We start from the raw sequence: 15,806 nt of genomic DNA, 5'->3' as shown, positions 1-15,806 counted from the left end.
TCGTGGTAATGGGCAGAGCCTCACACCACACTATTGACCTTGGCCTAGGGAGGCTTCAAAGGAGGCTTTGTCTTGGATTCAATAACCAAAGCCACTGTCAAGGGCCAGATAGAACTGGTGGCTATGAGTCCCGTCTCCATCCCAAGCCTGCTGTGTGACCATCAGCCAGTCACCCTGGTTTTCTGAGGCTCATTCTCTCTTTATTAAGCTGGAGAAGGCAGCACTTGTGCTGCACAATGCCACCCTTTAGCTCTCTGGATGTATTGTATTTGTCATTATATAAACTCTATCAGGACAAAGAAGCTGTCCTGCCTATCCACAGTACAGAATCACAGATTCACAGAATCACCAAGGTTGAAAAAGACCTACAAGATCATCCAGTCCAACCATCCACCCATCACCAATAGTACTCACTAAACCATGTCCCTCAACACAAAATCCAGCCATTCCTTGAACACTTCCAGGGTCGCTGACTCTACCACCTCCCTGTGCAGCCCGTTCCACTGCTTGACCACTCTTTTAGAGTAGTATTTCCTAATGCTCAGCCTAAATCTCCCCTGGCGCAGCTTAAAGCCATTCCCTCTAGTTCTATCACACGAGAGAAGAGGCCAACCCCCAGCTCACTACAACCTCCCTTCAGGTAGTTGTAGAGAGCAATAAGGTCTCTTCTGAGCCACCTCAACTAAAGAGGCCAAAGTACAGCCAAAGACGGCCAGGTGTTACTGCAGAGGATGCACCGAGCAAGCTCTATACAATTCAGAAATGCAGAATCACACTGCAGGGGCTGCCAGGTTTGCTTTGCCTTCAGGGTCAATTTAGTACCGTGCCAGAGATGCCCACGCGGGCTCCTGCAGTGGCACGGGGCTGCGGCAGCCTGCCGGCTGCTCCTGCTCATAGCCGATCCTCAGCTGCCACCTGCTGAGCACACGGACAAAGGCAGCAGAATGCACTGCGTGGGTATGTGGGCTCCTCTTGAGGGGAACGAAAGCCATTACAGAGCACCAAACTCGTCGTCAGTAGCCAAGGGGAGATGGCACACACAGTGCCACGAGGTTTGTCCATGAAAACCTGCCTGTGTTTTCAGGTGCCAAGGTAGGAACTGCCTGGAATAGCCAAGAGTTCACCAGACAAAAAAATGCAATGTGGTAGCAGAAAACAGCTCAAGGAAACCCTATAGAAAGACGAGCTCAGCAGGAGGACCTGAAATCATACAGAAGCCACTGCAGCATTAGCTGCAGGAATTAAATTCCTCTTTTGAAACTAAATCCAATAGCTACGATGTAAATCTAACTCAGTTCAAGCACAGTGCACCCATACCTTAGTGGGGTGAACTTTCAGGCATCATAATGCCAACAAATTTGTTGCTGATTTTAGGACATTCCTGTTCAACAGGCTGCTGTGCTTCTTGCAAAATATGCCTCAGATATCTGTGCTTAAAACAGAGATGCTACCGATCTGCACAGACCAAAACTCCTAAGCAGGACTGCTTTGCAATGTATTTATATGCTGCCTACTGAAATAGGGTCTCCTCACCATTTATGACGTCAGAAGGGTAGTGCACAGTGAAAAGAAGAATGCTTCAACTTATTTATGGCTGCCAGGTATGTCTTACATTTAAAATAGTGATTGGGGAAAAAAATACAGAAAATTGGAAGAAAAAAAAAGAGAAGAAAAAGAAGCTGTACCTACCAAACCTCTAATGCCATCTGCTGAGGAAACACTGGAAATGAAGTCTTCAGCTGGCTACTTGTTGCACTATTCTTGATATTGATGTCTTGTAAAATTTCCACTACTTGAATACATTGAAAGGGTTTTCAATTATATTTTATAAATTTTAATTATAAATTTAATTTAATGTTATAAATTGTAAATTATATTTGCTTTGTTCATTAGCAAAGGGGAGGCTACAAGGAGCACTGTACTCCTTAAAGGCACTCAGTAATAGAGGAAAAAAGCCTTCTTCTCCAAGAAGCTCCCATACGAAGCAAGTGCCTACAAACCTGAACAGAGCACTGACCCTTAGTGATTGAACCTTAAGCTGTTCTATACCAGCATAAATCTGCTGATATCTGAGCAGTTACTGTGTATGGCAAAAGAAGGGAGGAGGTTGTTGGCTAGGATAGCACTGAACAGGGGCACAGTATGGGAACAAAACGGACAAAAAACCAAACTGTTAATTCTGTATACTTACATAAAAGTAAATAGATCTCTAAGGGAGGGGCTTTTCATTTCAAGATACAGCGTAGAAATGTGGAACAAAAAGTAATACAGTATTAGGGAGAATCTCAGAATGAAGCTGCATCTGTTTTAACACACGCACAGAAAGTGTTCAGAGTAAAAGGAAAAAGATAATAGACATCTCAAAGTATTTTAGCCATCAAGATAGTAGGTTTCGTTAAAATATTCAGCTCACAAGGACGGAAGCAAAACATATTTTTGAATTACATTTACAAAAAGGAAAATAAACAAGCTGTTTGTGTTGTTTTTGCATTTCCTTACTGAAAGGGGGAAAAAAGCACTTGGAACATTCAGGACCCTTCTTGTTTAGATGTCTGAAACAAAGGACAATAGAAGGCATCAACAGTTCAGCAAACAAAGGCTGTCAGTCCACCACTGCCGACTTCATGACAAATCAGAGCCCCAGTGAGATTTTACGTGCCACTAAAACACGCCACATCATTAACAGCAAAGAAAACCCAACCGGTGTAACAAATGAAAACAGTTGAGACTGACAACTTCAAATAGGCAGACCTGACCTAATGCTCCTCTGATGGAAATAGCACAGTAACTTTGAGGATACACGATGATGTAATTCATTGAAAGAAAACTTTAGTGAGACTCTTAGCACTTGCATAGCAAAAGAAGCAACAAAGCATATATTTAAATAGTTGATGCATTTTTATTAGTAATAATTTTGCAACCAGTTGGACATTTCCTTTATACTGGTCACTATCTGGGGAAAATAGTCTTCCTATACTTGCTTGTATGTTTTGCTGTTGAGGACACACAGTAAACAGCGTAAGTACATGAAAAATTGCTAGGGTGATGTATGGTAACTGTTGAGTCACGGCCTGAACCACTGACTGAGCACCTGGGGAAAGGACCTGGTCAGCCCTGGGAGCACAGGTGAAGGCAATTCAGCTGTGTGACCAGAAGGGGTGGAGCCTGCTTGCACCTCTCCTAGACCTCATTTAAGGGCTGAGTGCCACTGGGGAAGGATCTTATCCTGGAGGTCCCTCCTTGGTGAAGCTTTCCCCTGTGAACCTGAAATCTTCTGATATGGGTGAGCAATTTTCTTCCCTTATAGCACCTTCCTGTCGTGCTGATTCTTCTGCTGTCACATCCTTTGTTGTAATGCCTTTCCCATTGCACTGATCTGTCCAATTGCGATAGGTGAGTTTAGCAAGGAAAGTAGAATAAATTTAATGTTTTTTCATCTTTATTTCTGGGAAGGTTATCGAGCATTTGGGACAACTGAAACTGAACCATAACTATACCAAGTAACATTCTAGAGTCATTGAGAAGTACAGAGTTGTTCCCTGAATCCTTCACCTGAAGTGAACTTCATAAGTGACGGCTGTCATAAATATTCACACACACCACTACACCTTGAGCCTCTTATTGTATTTTTGCAATACAGCTGGTGTGGCAAAATAAGCATTTCTGGGAGTGTTCACTCCTGGAATACACTGAAAAACTGAATACAAGAAAAAATGTAAAAAATAAAAGTGTATGAATGCATTAAGTGCATCAAATAAAATGTGTATTCAAATGTAGTTTAAACTACGTGCACAGCTCCTTCTGTATTGCCTAAAAATATCTTATTTCCAAAATATAAGGAAGTTGAATTTTCTAAGTGTGATAAAGCTGTTCTTGAATACAGTTATAGTAGAAAAGCCCAATGCTTTGAGCCAGTGGTAATCTGAATGAACAGACACAGGGAAATGATTGTCAGTGTTTTGCTTTCCATACAATGTTCAGTTCTTTAGTCAGCTATTCTTCAACACTGATTTGGAAACTTTGAGGAAAGCAACTTAGATTTGGTATTTTAAACTTGCGTTACAAACTTTGATATCTGTAGTTGACTAACAGAAAACTTTGTTTTGCTTTAAGCAGGTCTTTTATGCTTTCTTTTAACAAAATGACAAATTTGCTTCTTTTGTTTGATATGAATAGAAGTTTCACTGGATGAAAGGTTATTTAAACAAACACATCCCAAACATGTGCAGCACACAGCTGCCAAGAAGCCAGTAAGAAATGTACGTACTCACATGATCTTGGCACAACAGCTGGCTGTCTCCTCTGCTATTTATTATTGAAGTTCTCTGCGAACTTTGTTCCAAATACTTGATACTGCTGTGATTCAGGAAGAGAAGGAAATAAAACTAAATAAATTGATGAATTTGATCAAATAGCAAAGGGAGAAGTGGGAGGTAAAAGTCACTTCTAAATGACCTTACAGAAATGTGCACAAACTTTATTTGAATTCAGGGAGTTCTATGGATGCAAATGGCAATATGAATATATGGTAAATATATAGAAGAGTTATAATCCAGCCTTTCATTAGGAGCTGACTTGAGAAATGTGGCTTGCATTTCTGGAAGACTAACTCTTCATGTTTAGCACTATAACTTAATATTTTTTTTAAATGCATCTGTTCTGGTGTTTGAGGACTGCTCAGCAGAAGGCTCTTGCACAACTGTGTTGTTTTTTTCTTTTATCAGATAGAATAAAAAGCTATCTGCTTTTTATATGCTATATGGAGCAGGCAGCGTGATTCTCTGTGTTTAGGTCCCTTGCAACATAGGTGCAAAGTTGCAGTTTTTGCTTTAGACACAGCTGACATAATCTCTGCATTGTTACACCTCCTGTATGTGCACAGCATGATCTAGAAAGTGAGTTATAATGGAGACAATCCCACTGCAAGGCTGATAGAAAAGTAAAAGCTGTGCACAAAAGAACAGTATACACTACATACATTAGAGATGCATTGCATTTCTAGTTGTGTTTGCATGATTTCTAGGTGATGAGTTTTATATTAGTACAGACTTTTCTTTAAAGAGTCTTTAAGATAGCTTAGAAGCAAAAATACTCCCAATTTAGGGCCAGGCTGAAAAAGAGATCACTATGTATGTCAACAGCCAGCACTACTTGGTTCTGTTCTGTATTGTAATGCTGAGAACAACCAGAATTGGATAGTTAGCTAGAGGGCAAATGGATGATGCAAAATGTGCTGATTTAACACACACACACCCACACCCACCCATGGGAGGAGGGACTGGTGCCCAAAGACTATGAAGTTAAAAACAAAACTGAAGGACTCATATTTATTTTTTTGTTGATTGTTAAAAGAGTTAAGAGTACACTCAGTAGCTGTGGATCTACAATCATAGTAGTCTATAGCATACACCACCAACTCCTTTGAGGTAAGGAGTATTAGTTACTGTATGTTTGCAGTTTTGTGATGTGCTAGGTCCAGCTGCACTGAAGTCTAGGTGCTACTGAAGAGTAAAGTTAAAATGTTAGCAATTTATGAACCTGATTGCATTTGCACCCAGATTAGGATTTTTTTTCCTGACTTCTGGCACAACTTATGGACAGGCCTTCTCAGCTGTTTTACAAATGAATTGAATAGGGAACAATAGCTGCACTCCTCCCTTCTTGCCTTTAGTCTTTTTCAAAAGAAGACTGATCTTGTTCACCCATCCACTGCATGTACAGTTGAGCACTTTGTTTACCATGCCCAGACAATTCTTATCAAAATCAGCTGTTGGTTCTTTGCCCTCTGCCAACCTCTCCCTTAACCCTGGCTTTACCTGCACGAGTAGTCATGTAGGACTAGGGACAGATTGTGTTTAAATTGCTTAGATAAGAATCGGTTCAAGTGATGGCTGTTCCGTGTCTGGCAAATTCTTAAGATGGGAGAATGGTATATTGGCACACATACTGCTGCCGGAACAATCTCTTTGCAACTGCAGAGCTACATGAGACCTCAATAGGCTTTGAATATGTGCATGGTACTGAGATGATCACTTTTGAAGACAGATTCCATTTCAGCTCTGACTTTAATCAAAATTTCATATTCATGCAGTTACATTTAATAAGTCTATTTGACTCCATCATCCAGATATTATTATAATCTATGGAGAAAAGATATTTGGAGGATATAAGTAATTGCAGAGTAGCTGTTCTATGTAGATCAGCTGACCTGTGCTCTTGAAGTCTCTATCTGAACTGACGGGAAGAGATTCTGCTGGTAATCCCACATTGTATGTATTTATACTGGGTGATAGGAAACCATGCCATAAATCACTTGTCCTATTGCAGAATATAGAACCCAAGCATGCGTATAAATCTTACGATGTTACTTGGTAGCAGGGGAAGCAAGGTATATTTAGGCTCCTACAATTTGGTTATTCAAACTCATGTTATAACTCCTGGGGAATCTGTCAATATTTATTCTGCTCAGATAACAGTAATTTTCTTTCTTAGATTTTCATTGTTAGTTGTTTTAAAGCAGTTACAGTGCTTCCAAGGTCTGTCTCGTCTACCACTGATACTCTTCTGATGAGTAAGCTACTCTATCAGTGGATGGGGGAAGAATGAAACTGGGAGAAAATAAAGCATGGACAACTATTCATAAAATGCATTAATTAAAAAAATCAATCTTAAGCATAGTATTTTTATTCATTTTCTAATAAGAAATTTTTATGACAGATCAAACTACTTCTAGTTCAAAACCATGTTATCGGCGTTTCCACATAACAAGAGCTTCACTGGAAAAGAATGGAACAGGTTCAGAGTATCAGATGCACAGGAAGCTATCCCTGTCTTTACTTCAGGAAGTCATAGAATACCCTGACTATGAAGAGACCTGCGAAGATCACAGCCTCCCACCTGGCTCCAGGCAGCACTGTCCAAACTCCGAGCCCTATGTCAGAGAGCATTGTCCAAACATTCCTGCAACTCCAGCAGCTCAGGGCCGTGCCCACTGCCCTGGGCAGCCCGATCTGGTGCTGGCCACCCTGTGGTGCCAAACCTGTCCCCAGCTCTGACACAGCTCCGAGCCGTTCCCTCGGGCCCTGGGGTGGAGAGCAGAGCTCAGCGCTGCCCCTCTGCTTCCTGTGAGGAGCTGCAGCTGCCGTCAGGCTTGTGAGAAATAGTTGCAGAAACTTTCCTGGAATCCAAAGCGATGATACCTTGGTAAACAAGGTGGGCCATCTTCCAACTCTAATTTTGTGCCGAAAAGCACATAAAAAAAGAATCCCCATTTCTAATGCTGTTACTGTGCACCTCAACACCTTATGCATACAAAGCCCCCCGAACAAGAATGAAGATGCAGTGACACGCAGGTCCTGTGGTACTTTGCATGCCTGGTAGAGCCAAATGCTTTCATGGCAATTCCTAACCACTGTTAGGAATTCAGTGTGGTGTACACATTCAGGCCAAGAAGTTTTAAAAATACAGAACTATTGCTTCAGCCTTTGAAATTATGAGAACTACACATATTCAACATATATAAACATCACAGATTTCAAAGCCAATTCTGTGCTATTTAAAAAAGTGACAGTAAGACAATGCAAAACAAGGTTTTATAAACAAAGTACTTTTATTAGACTAGTACATGGGTTGTCTTGAATGCAGTTGGCATTATAATGTTGGTATAGTTCATTTAACCTAAAATCAACATTACTGAAGATTAACCTCAGGAGATATTTATCTGAGAAAATGTGATTAAAAGTAAATATAATTTCTTTTTCTCTCTTTTATTTAGTGTGTTCTGGTAGTATCATTTAAACTAGACAACTTACCTAATAGAGCATATCACTAAGCAAAGCCAGAACTTAACTGGAACTGAATACTGACAGTTTTATTCATCTGTTTTCACTTTTGATTTGAAAATGATTCCACCATTACATTTGTTTTTCCATTTTCATTAATAGAACTATTTTTTACTTGGTTTTCTGTAACAGCTCCATCAAGGAAAACCACCTTGAGTATTTAGATATTCCAGATACCTAATCCAGTTCTTTGGGTAATTGCTTCTAAGAAGATGCCCGATGGATACCTTGTCTCTTTTCTTCTTGTTTTATAGCAGCATCATAATAGCATTGCCCTAACTGGAAGCTGGTAGTCACATCCAGCCTGGTACAGCACTCACAATGGAAAAGTATATTTAGGTGTGACCTCTACAGACCACACTATCCCCTGAGTGTTCAGTTACAGCATTTTTTTTCATAGATCATAAATATAAGAAAATAACTGGCTAAAACAAAGTGCAAAACAAAGAACAGACTTACAAAACAAGAGACCTTTTAAACAACAAGCAGGCTCAGCATCCTATTTCAGAATGATGCAAAAGCAAGAAAATACAAGACTCAACTTACATTAAGAAATGGTAATCTGGTAAATAAATATCCTTCCAGCCGACAAACAGAACTGTGAATTACTTCTATTTATTATTTTACATCACAGCTGGGTCAGAAACCTCATTCTGACACAAGTTCTGTCAGCCTGATGCCATGCAAGCAGTGCAGTTAAATTGCTTCTACTCTGGGATGCTGTTGTAAACAAAGTTGTTTGCTTTAACTGTACTGAAGGAAGATTACTTCAACTAAGTTATCTTTCCAGGGATCCATCTAACCTTTTGGATACACTTCCACTTTTAAGCAATATTCCTGGCGGGCTCAATGACCTTCGTTATTTTTCTCTTAGTCTTTCATTATAAGGAATGTCATTAGCAATGTTTTGCTCATAAGCTTTACACCAGTGACCAGTTTTCATACTTTCAATGGCAAAATGAAATCTTAACTTAGGCTTCTTACTCCAGTAACAAAGGCACGTCCAGTCAGTCCCACTGGCTCATGTTACACGTGGCAATTCACTTGTGGCTTACGCCTGTTTCCTCATAGGTACAAGCAGAGCCTGCCTCTGTACTCAGTCATCCTAGCATCTCAAAGGTCTTGGCTAGATGACATTAAGAATGTGGATGGTTCCATCATTTTTAAGAATTAATTTGATGAAAGAGATTCAAGCTTGCATTAACACGTCAATCTATTTCAACGTTGGAGAAACTTGGTTTCATGGAAATTAAACTTATTGCCAAGTAATTTAATGCTAAGTAATTTAATAAGAATTAATAAATTCTTATTTCTTTTGTATTAAGTATGTGAAGTACAGCAAATTTAAATTATTAAGATAATAATCTGGGAGAGAGAAATCTTGGCGTTTCAGAGGGTCATCTCTGTAACATCTAGTTTCAAATGTTCCACCAAAAGCACATACACATTAAGAAATTGTACACAGCACTGTAATTGTACACATGACACCATTTTCCAAGTTTTCCACTTCCATGGAAAAGCGTCATGAAAGCCATTTACAAACAACTAACACCTTCTCCAGAGTAAATCACATGAAACACAAGTGGAAAGGAGGGATTGTATAGCAGTGCTATTCAAACAGTCAAAAAAAAAAAAAAAGCACTGATGCTGCAGCTGAATCTGAGTGGTCATATTCCTGAGCAAGACCAAAAACAGTTTCTCCAGTGAGTCTGATCAAAATTCCATAATAAAATCAGACAGAACAGTAATATGAGCTGCCAAAGAAGTTACGGTACAGTAAGATGATCATTGAAAATATCCCTGTTGTATCAATTATGTTCCAACAAAAATCATCGTATGATTTACAAGCACACTGCTTATTTGCAGCACCAAGATGATATAAAGTAAAAACTTATCCATTGAGTTCCTCTGATAAATGGTCCCCCGTACAAATGCAAATCCGTGTGTACACTGAAGTACTTTTAGCAACAGGTACAGATTCCATAAAAGTCACTGCAAAGACTGAAAAAAATGCTAAAACTTGAAAAGGGATCAGAGAAAATCACTTCCTACTGGTTTGCTACATAAGTTCTATCAATAAATTCTGATCTCAGGAATAGCAAAACTCACTTCAGTTTCTGAGATAAGCTGTAGATGGACTGTGAAGGTCTGCAAATTGCATAACACCTCACTTTCATGTTTTTAATGTGCTGCAGGCAAGGTTCGAACTGAACTTCTGCTGAACTTACAGGTCAGCAAGGCAAATAACTGCCACTGAATGATCAAAACATTCCAGTTTTCTTTTCCAGCATAGAAACAAGGGGCTTCCATGAGAGACAAACACGTTTTAGCCAGTCTGTCAAAGTAATTTCCAGATACAAGCAGTTATTTTAAGCTAACTGCGCTTGCATCTTTTATATGAACCCAATACTCTGTTTTTACCCCGGTTCCACTGAAAACCTTGCTCTTGCCCACCCACTGCTTAAGAAAAACATGAAGTACACGAGTTGCAAACCCTAGGGTCAGATTTTTATCAGGAGCACAGCCAACAGCTCCCTGCCGCGCTGCAGCCCTCAGCGTGCCTCGGTCCCGCCCGCCGCACGGTCCGTCCCTAACTTCACCTTGTGCTCTATCTTCTGCAGCACCGCCGGCAGGTCGAGAACGGACGAAATGACGTAGTGAGGCACCGGCGAGGCATCGGCCGGGGCCGCCATCGACTTGTTTAACCAGACGGTCGCTCTCAGGCCGGCGTTCAGCCCTCCCTGGATGTCTGTGTCGAGAGAGTCCCCCACCATGACGCACTCGGCCGGCTGCACGCCCAGGAGGTCGCAGCAGTAGTGAAAGATGGACGGCGCGGGCTTCTCCTCCTTCTGCTCGCCTCCCACCACGATGGCGTCGAAGTAGGGCTGGCAGGCGCACGCCTCGATCTTCTCGCGCTGCGTCTGCCGGTCGCCGTTGGTGAGGAGCAGCAGGCGGACGGCCTTGCGCAGCTCGGTCAGCATGCCCCGCGTGTCCTCGGCCAGCGTCAGGTGCCGCAGCCGGGTGGCCTTCCACAAGAAGTAGCACTCCGCGGCCAGACTGCGGTTGGCCTCGCCGCCGATGGTCTCCTGGATCGCCTCCTCCCAGTGCGAGATCCGCAGCTCGGTGATGCACGTCTTGGCGGGGTCGTGGCACTCCTTGAGGAGCTTCGCCTGCACCTTGTCGCAGATGCCGCGGGCATCTCCCTCCCCGCAGTGGTGCTTGGAGCGGAGGGCGTTCACCACCTGCAACGCATAGAGCACAGCCCGTCCGGACACCGCCGCCCTGCCCCGCGCTGCCCGATCGCGGCCGCCCCCGCGTACCTCCTCGATGGCGCGGCGCCCGGCCGCCGCCGTATCCACCAGCGTGTTGTCCAGGTCGAAGAAGACAGCCTTGACGCCGTGCACCCCCATGGCGACGCCTCTCCGCCCCGCGCCCGAGGCCCGCAGCCGGGAGCGCTCCGCCCGCCGCCGCAGCGCGCAAAGCCGTGCGTGGCACGGAGCGGCGGAAACCACCGAAGCCTGCGCCTGCGCCCGCCCCGGCGCTAGGCGGGGCCGCGGGGGGAAGGGAGTCCCGTAGGACGCGGGGTGGGGCTGCCAGCAAGGCGGGTCCTCTCGCGTCTTTATTCTACTGCTAGTAAATAAACTTACCGAGTTACGTAACTCAGGCCAGGAATGGCTGTCAAAGGGGCTTTCGGTTCTCTCAGCGAAGGCGGCCGTAGGGTTACATGCACCAACGCCGAGCCGCTCTGTCCGTGCCCCGAGGCGTAAGCCGGGGAGCGCTCGCTGAGCCGTAGCGCTGCAGGCAGGCAGGCAGGCAGCGAGCGGCCCGCCGCGGCAGGGCGCTGTGAGGGAGGCGCGGCCGCTCACCCGCGCTCCCCGTCCGCCTTTCGCTTTCGTTTCGTGCCGGCGCCGCACTGCTGTGGGAAACGGAAGCGGGGCTGCGTCCGCGTAGCGCTGCGCGGCTCTTGGCGGTGCGGGCCGGCAGAGACAGCGGAGGTAACAGCGGGCGGAGGGAGCCAGGCGGCCGTGGGAAGCGGGGCTCGGTCGGGGCGTACCTGGAGTTCCCGTTACAAAGTAACCGTCACTGATTTATCTGCTTTTTTTTCTGCAAGCGTTTGTTTTTCGCTTCCTGCTTCCGTCGTGCGCGTCACGGATCCTGACAGCCTCGTAGCCTTAGAGTGCGGGCTGGAGTGCCTCGGTTCTGCTCTGAAGGAAGCAGTTTTAATTCTTTATGGAGAAAAGTTGCTAATTTCTCTCAGCATCCTGAGTGATTCAGCCTCTTCTTTTCCAGGAATCGGCTGAGAAATTCTTCATCACTAAACTCGTCGTTCTGCTTTCTGAATCTCTAATCTCAGAAAGTTTAGAATACAGTTACAAGCCAACTTACATGGAGACTTGAATGAGAAATCAGTTACTTCTCTGTGACCGTTCTCCTCCTGGCACCATTTTGTCCTCTGTCACAGCAGTGCCCTGGCAGAACGCGGGCTGTCTCTGTAGCACTGTGTGAGGCTCAGGCACAGCCCTGAATATTTCTCTACAGAATCTTTTGGTACTCAGATATTGCATCGAGATGGACCGAGAGTGTATGAGCAAGATCAACAGCTACTGCCAGAGGAATAAGTGCAAGCTCGAGTACGCTGATGTGGACATGAAAGGCCCATCTCATAACCCTGAGTAAGTTCACCACGCACGCCAATGAACATCAGCAGTAGGTAAAACTGGGTGAAGACTGCAGTCAACAGAAGTTGATTTGCTGGAAGGGTGGCAGAGAGCTGCCTGCAAACACCGATGGGTGTGCAGGAAGTGTCATTGGGCACAAAGGGCCTGTGGGAAACTTACCTCAGAGCTAATGGTGCTTATTGGGAGCATCTGTTGCTGGCAGTTGTCTTGCATTGATGCTTTTTGTCACGAATCGCCTCGTGAGGTGGGTGGATTGCAGCCAGCGGTTTATTTAAGTAATTTAAGTGCTGTGGTTTTTATAAAGTTTTACATAGTAATTTGGTGACTTGTATTTCTAAGAGTAGAGGTTGGGTATACATTAATTCTTTGGTTACCAACATGTTTTTGTGTGGCATTTTTGAACGTCTGTTACAAGAGAAGGGTCTTAAATTGATTCACTTTTATTTGTGGAGACAAATACAGAGGATAGAATACGTAGGGTTGTTTCTTGTTTGAAGACAAATGCACTGTCTGATGTCTGCTGTTCTTTCCCTTCCCACAGATCACAGATACCCAATGTCTATAATATTTCCTTCTTTTTCTTTGCTAGTTTGCATAAAGACAAATCTTATGCTCATAATCAGGATGTTTCTTTTAAGTGGTGGTCTCCTGTTGCCAGCCTGCACTCTGTGCTGTCTTATTCTCAGACCCTGAGCAAATTATTACCTGTCTCTCAAACCTTGATCTATCATCTTTTTTTTCCCTCTCATGCAATTCATACTTCAAAAGGGATTGCATGGGACTAATAGAATGTGTGTACAAATTCAAATCCAATTTATTTCACTTTTACTTTTTTTTTTTTGTACTCTTATATTAAAAATATAATTCAACCTGCTGCCTTGTATTTGTGGGTGATGTGAACTATGATAGTGTTATCTAGGAAAATCCTGTATGGCTCAGGCTCTTCTGAGTAGAATGCAGTGTTAGGCTGCCATAATAAGCTGACCCTATCAGGTGCCTCTGACACTCATTCTCAACAGACAGAATCGGAGGAGCAAAAGTGAGGAAAAACTGGGGAGTTAAGAAAACTGAGGCAAACTGTATGTGCAAGCAAAGCAAAATAAGGAATTCACTCACTGCTTCCAATCAGCAGGCAGATTATTAGTCATTCCCAAGAAAGTAGGTCTTCATCACACTATTGGCTGCTTGGACCCACTTCATCCTCCTGTCTTTCAACTTTTTGTGCTGAGTCATGTGGTATGAGCTGGGATAGCCTTTGGTCAGCTGGGGTCAGCTGTCCCCTCCCAACTCCTTGTGCACCCCAGCCTCCTTACCAGCAGGGTAGAGTGAGAAGCTGAAAAGGCTTTGATACACTGCAAACATTACTCAGCAAAAGCTACCTTGCCTTGTAACAATGGTGACCTCATGCATTCTTTAAGAATTTTGCTTTTAGAAACACTACTAGAACTAGTATAGAACATGCAGTTGTGGTTAGAAAGATGTTTTTTAAAATCTTTACTATAAGGAACTATGATAACTAGGAGTCAGATATAACAAAAACACATGATATGGATATGGGCAGGCATTTCTTCCTTGTTTGTTTCTTTTCCACTATGATAATCTTTCCAACTATAGCACCTGTAAAGTAACATCTTAACTGTGCTACTCTTCTAGCTGTACAAGCAGGCACGCTTTTTGTGCTCACTAAGTAGTGCCTGCAGGCATTACTGGAAGGTAAGCATAGTGTCATTTCTGAAGGCACGAAATCAAGTTTAGCTGATCTTTAGCATTCTCATACACATCTCAGCACCATAAAACTATGAATGCTCAGATACCCCCACAGCTAATTTAGTGCTTTGTACATATTAAAACTACATCTGAAGAAGTTTTAAAGTACATTTGAGACAAAACTTACCGATGTTACAGGGAAGTTTCCTTTATTGCAGGTTTACAGTTGTGGTTAGAATAGATGGTAAAGAGTATGGTGCTGGCACTGGTAAAAGTAAGAAGGATGCAAAAGCAGCAGCAGCAAAAAAAACGTGGGACATGATTGTACAAAAGGTGAGCGAGCTGTATGATTTATGTTTATTTTGCTAACAGTGGTTGAAAATGAATCTCTGAAAGTAGCAAAGAAGTTATCATTGTTTAATTTAGAAGAGATTCCAGTTACTTATGTTGGTTTTGTTTTGTCGTATTCACTGTTTTTCTCCTTTTTATTTTACCACTTAATTGTGTTTATTATTCTACTATAGGGTAATATCAAGAGTACTCCTTTTTTTTGTTTGTTTTTTGTTATAGAGAGATGAGGTAATTTATTTGTCTTTAAGCTGCCTTAGCATATCCAGAATGGACAGCGTTCCTTTACTATCTTGGCAACTCTTCTGTATACAAAGTCCTTGGAACACATACAAGCTACTATTCAGTGTGTGTTGCCATTTTTCTCTTAAAATGGTTTACTTTCACTTGATCTGATTCATTCTTCTTGCCATTATGTTCTTTACGGTACAACTGGTTCTATATTGTCTTGATTTATTTACATTTGTAAATATGTAAATTTTTACGTGCAGGAGCAGTAAATTTTTACAGGAGCAGTTGCAGCCCCTGCAGCACCAGCAGCTTCCTGTTGGCACCCCTTTTCTTGGTTCTGGTCCTTACATTTTTATGAGACATTACACTGCTTGTTCCCCGCCTTTTGCTAAAAGAGGTGGCAGATACACTATTAGGTTGTTACACACCCTGTTGAAATGCTTTGAAAACTTATGATTGTTCTGAAATTCAAAATTGTAATGATTCTGGCTTGTGGTGACTGTCCTCTGTCATGCCCAAAGTTGCACAACAATACAAACTTGAAATTTCTTAAAAGTATTTTGAAACGCTGGCAAACCTTGCAGCTGTATTAGTTCTCATGTGCAGCTTATATTAAACTACTTACTAAGCTGAAGTTTTTAAGTTATCTGTTGTATTTGCCTTATAGCAAGATAGTCCTTCGAGTGTGCATGCTCCAGATCTAGTGACATCTCCTCCATCTGCGGATGTGCTATCTCCATTTGACTATGTCAGCCTGCTAAATAAGTACTCACAAAAGACATTGCAGCTAGTTGACTACAACAACATAAACCGTTTTGGAGACGCCCATGCTCCAATGTAAGATGTACTTAGTGTTCTTTCTTGCTTTTAATACGACTTTGCATTTTCTAACTTGTCATTATGTAAAAGCAAAGATTGATGGGAGCAGGGGGATACCATTAGGAAGACTGATTTTAATGCAAGGGATGGTACAAAACAGTCTGAGGCTAATGGGATCGTC

The 15,806-nt window shown here is 42.7% G+C and overlaps 2 protein-coding genes across 6 annotated transcripts in view; one reads left to right on the top strand and one right to left on the bottom strand.

Annotated features, from left to right (window-relative positions):
• EIF2AK2 (eukaryotic translation initiation factor 2 alpha kinase 2) overlaps positions 1–15,806 on the top strand; it is a 107,004-nt gene that overhangs the window by 74,942 nt on the left and 16,256 nt on the right. For 2 of the 5 annotated variants that reach the window (XM_048937705.1, XM_048937700.1), the window contains exons 1-4: positions 11,515–11,836; positions 12,132–12,514; positions 14,446–14,560; positions 15,474–15,643. In XM_048937705.1, coding sequence (XP_048793662.1) covers positions 12,411–12,514; positions 14,446–14,560; positions 15,474–15,643 — 389 coding nt within the window. In that variant the 5' untranslated portion in view covers positions 11,515–11,836; positions 12,132–12,410. Of the gene's footprint in view, positions 1–11,514; positions 11,915–11,946; positions 12,515–14,445; positions 14,561–15,473; positions 15,644–15,806 lie in introns of those variants that run through there. The other 3 variants (XM_048937701.1, XM_048937704.1, XM_048937702.1) reach the window with 3 other exon arrangements.
• Positions 6,723–11,359, bottom strand: LOC125689923 (N-acetylneuraminic acid phosphatase). The gene is made up of 2 exons (XM_048937708.1): positions 11,162–11,359; positions 6,723–11,083 (listed from the first exon to the last, which is right to left on the bottom strand). Exons 1-2 carry the CDS (start codon positions 11,249–11,251, stop codon positions 10,394–10,396), a joined length of 780 nt encoding a protein of 259 aa, XP_048793665.1. The 5' UTR covers positions 11,252–11,359; the 3' UTR covers positions 6,723–10,393.

The sequence above is a fragment of the Lagopus muta genome, chromosome 2 (genome assembly GCF_023343835.1).
Source record: "Lagopus muta isolate bLagMut1 chromosome 2, bLagMut1 primary, whole genome shotgun sequence".
In the NCBI taxonomy this organism is placed as follows: domain Eukaryota; kingdom Metazoa; phylum Chordata; class Aves; order Galliformes; family Phasianidae; genus Lagopus; species Lagopus muta.
This window is presented reverse-complemented; position numbering and strand designations above follow the sequence as displayed.

Coding starts and splice junctions, on each gene's coding strand:
- LOC125689923 (XM_048937708.1), bottom strand. CDS start 11,251: ATGGGGGTGCACGGCGTCAAGGCTGTCTTCTTCGACCTGGACAACACG. Junction 11,084..11,161: donor GGCGCCGCGCCATCGAGGAG/GTACGCGGGGGC, acceptor TATGCGTTGCAG/GTGGTGAACGCCCTCCGCTC.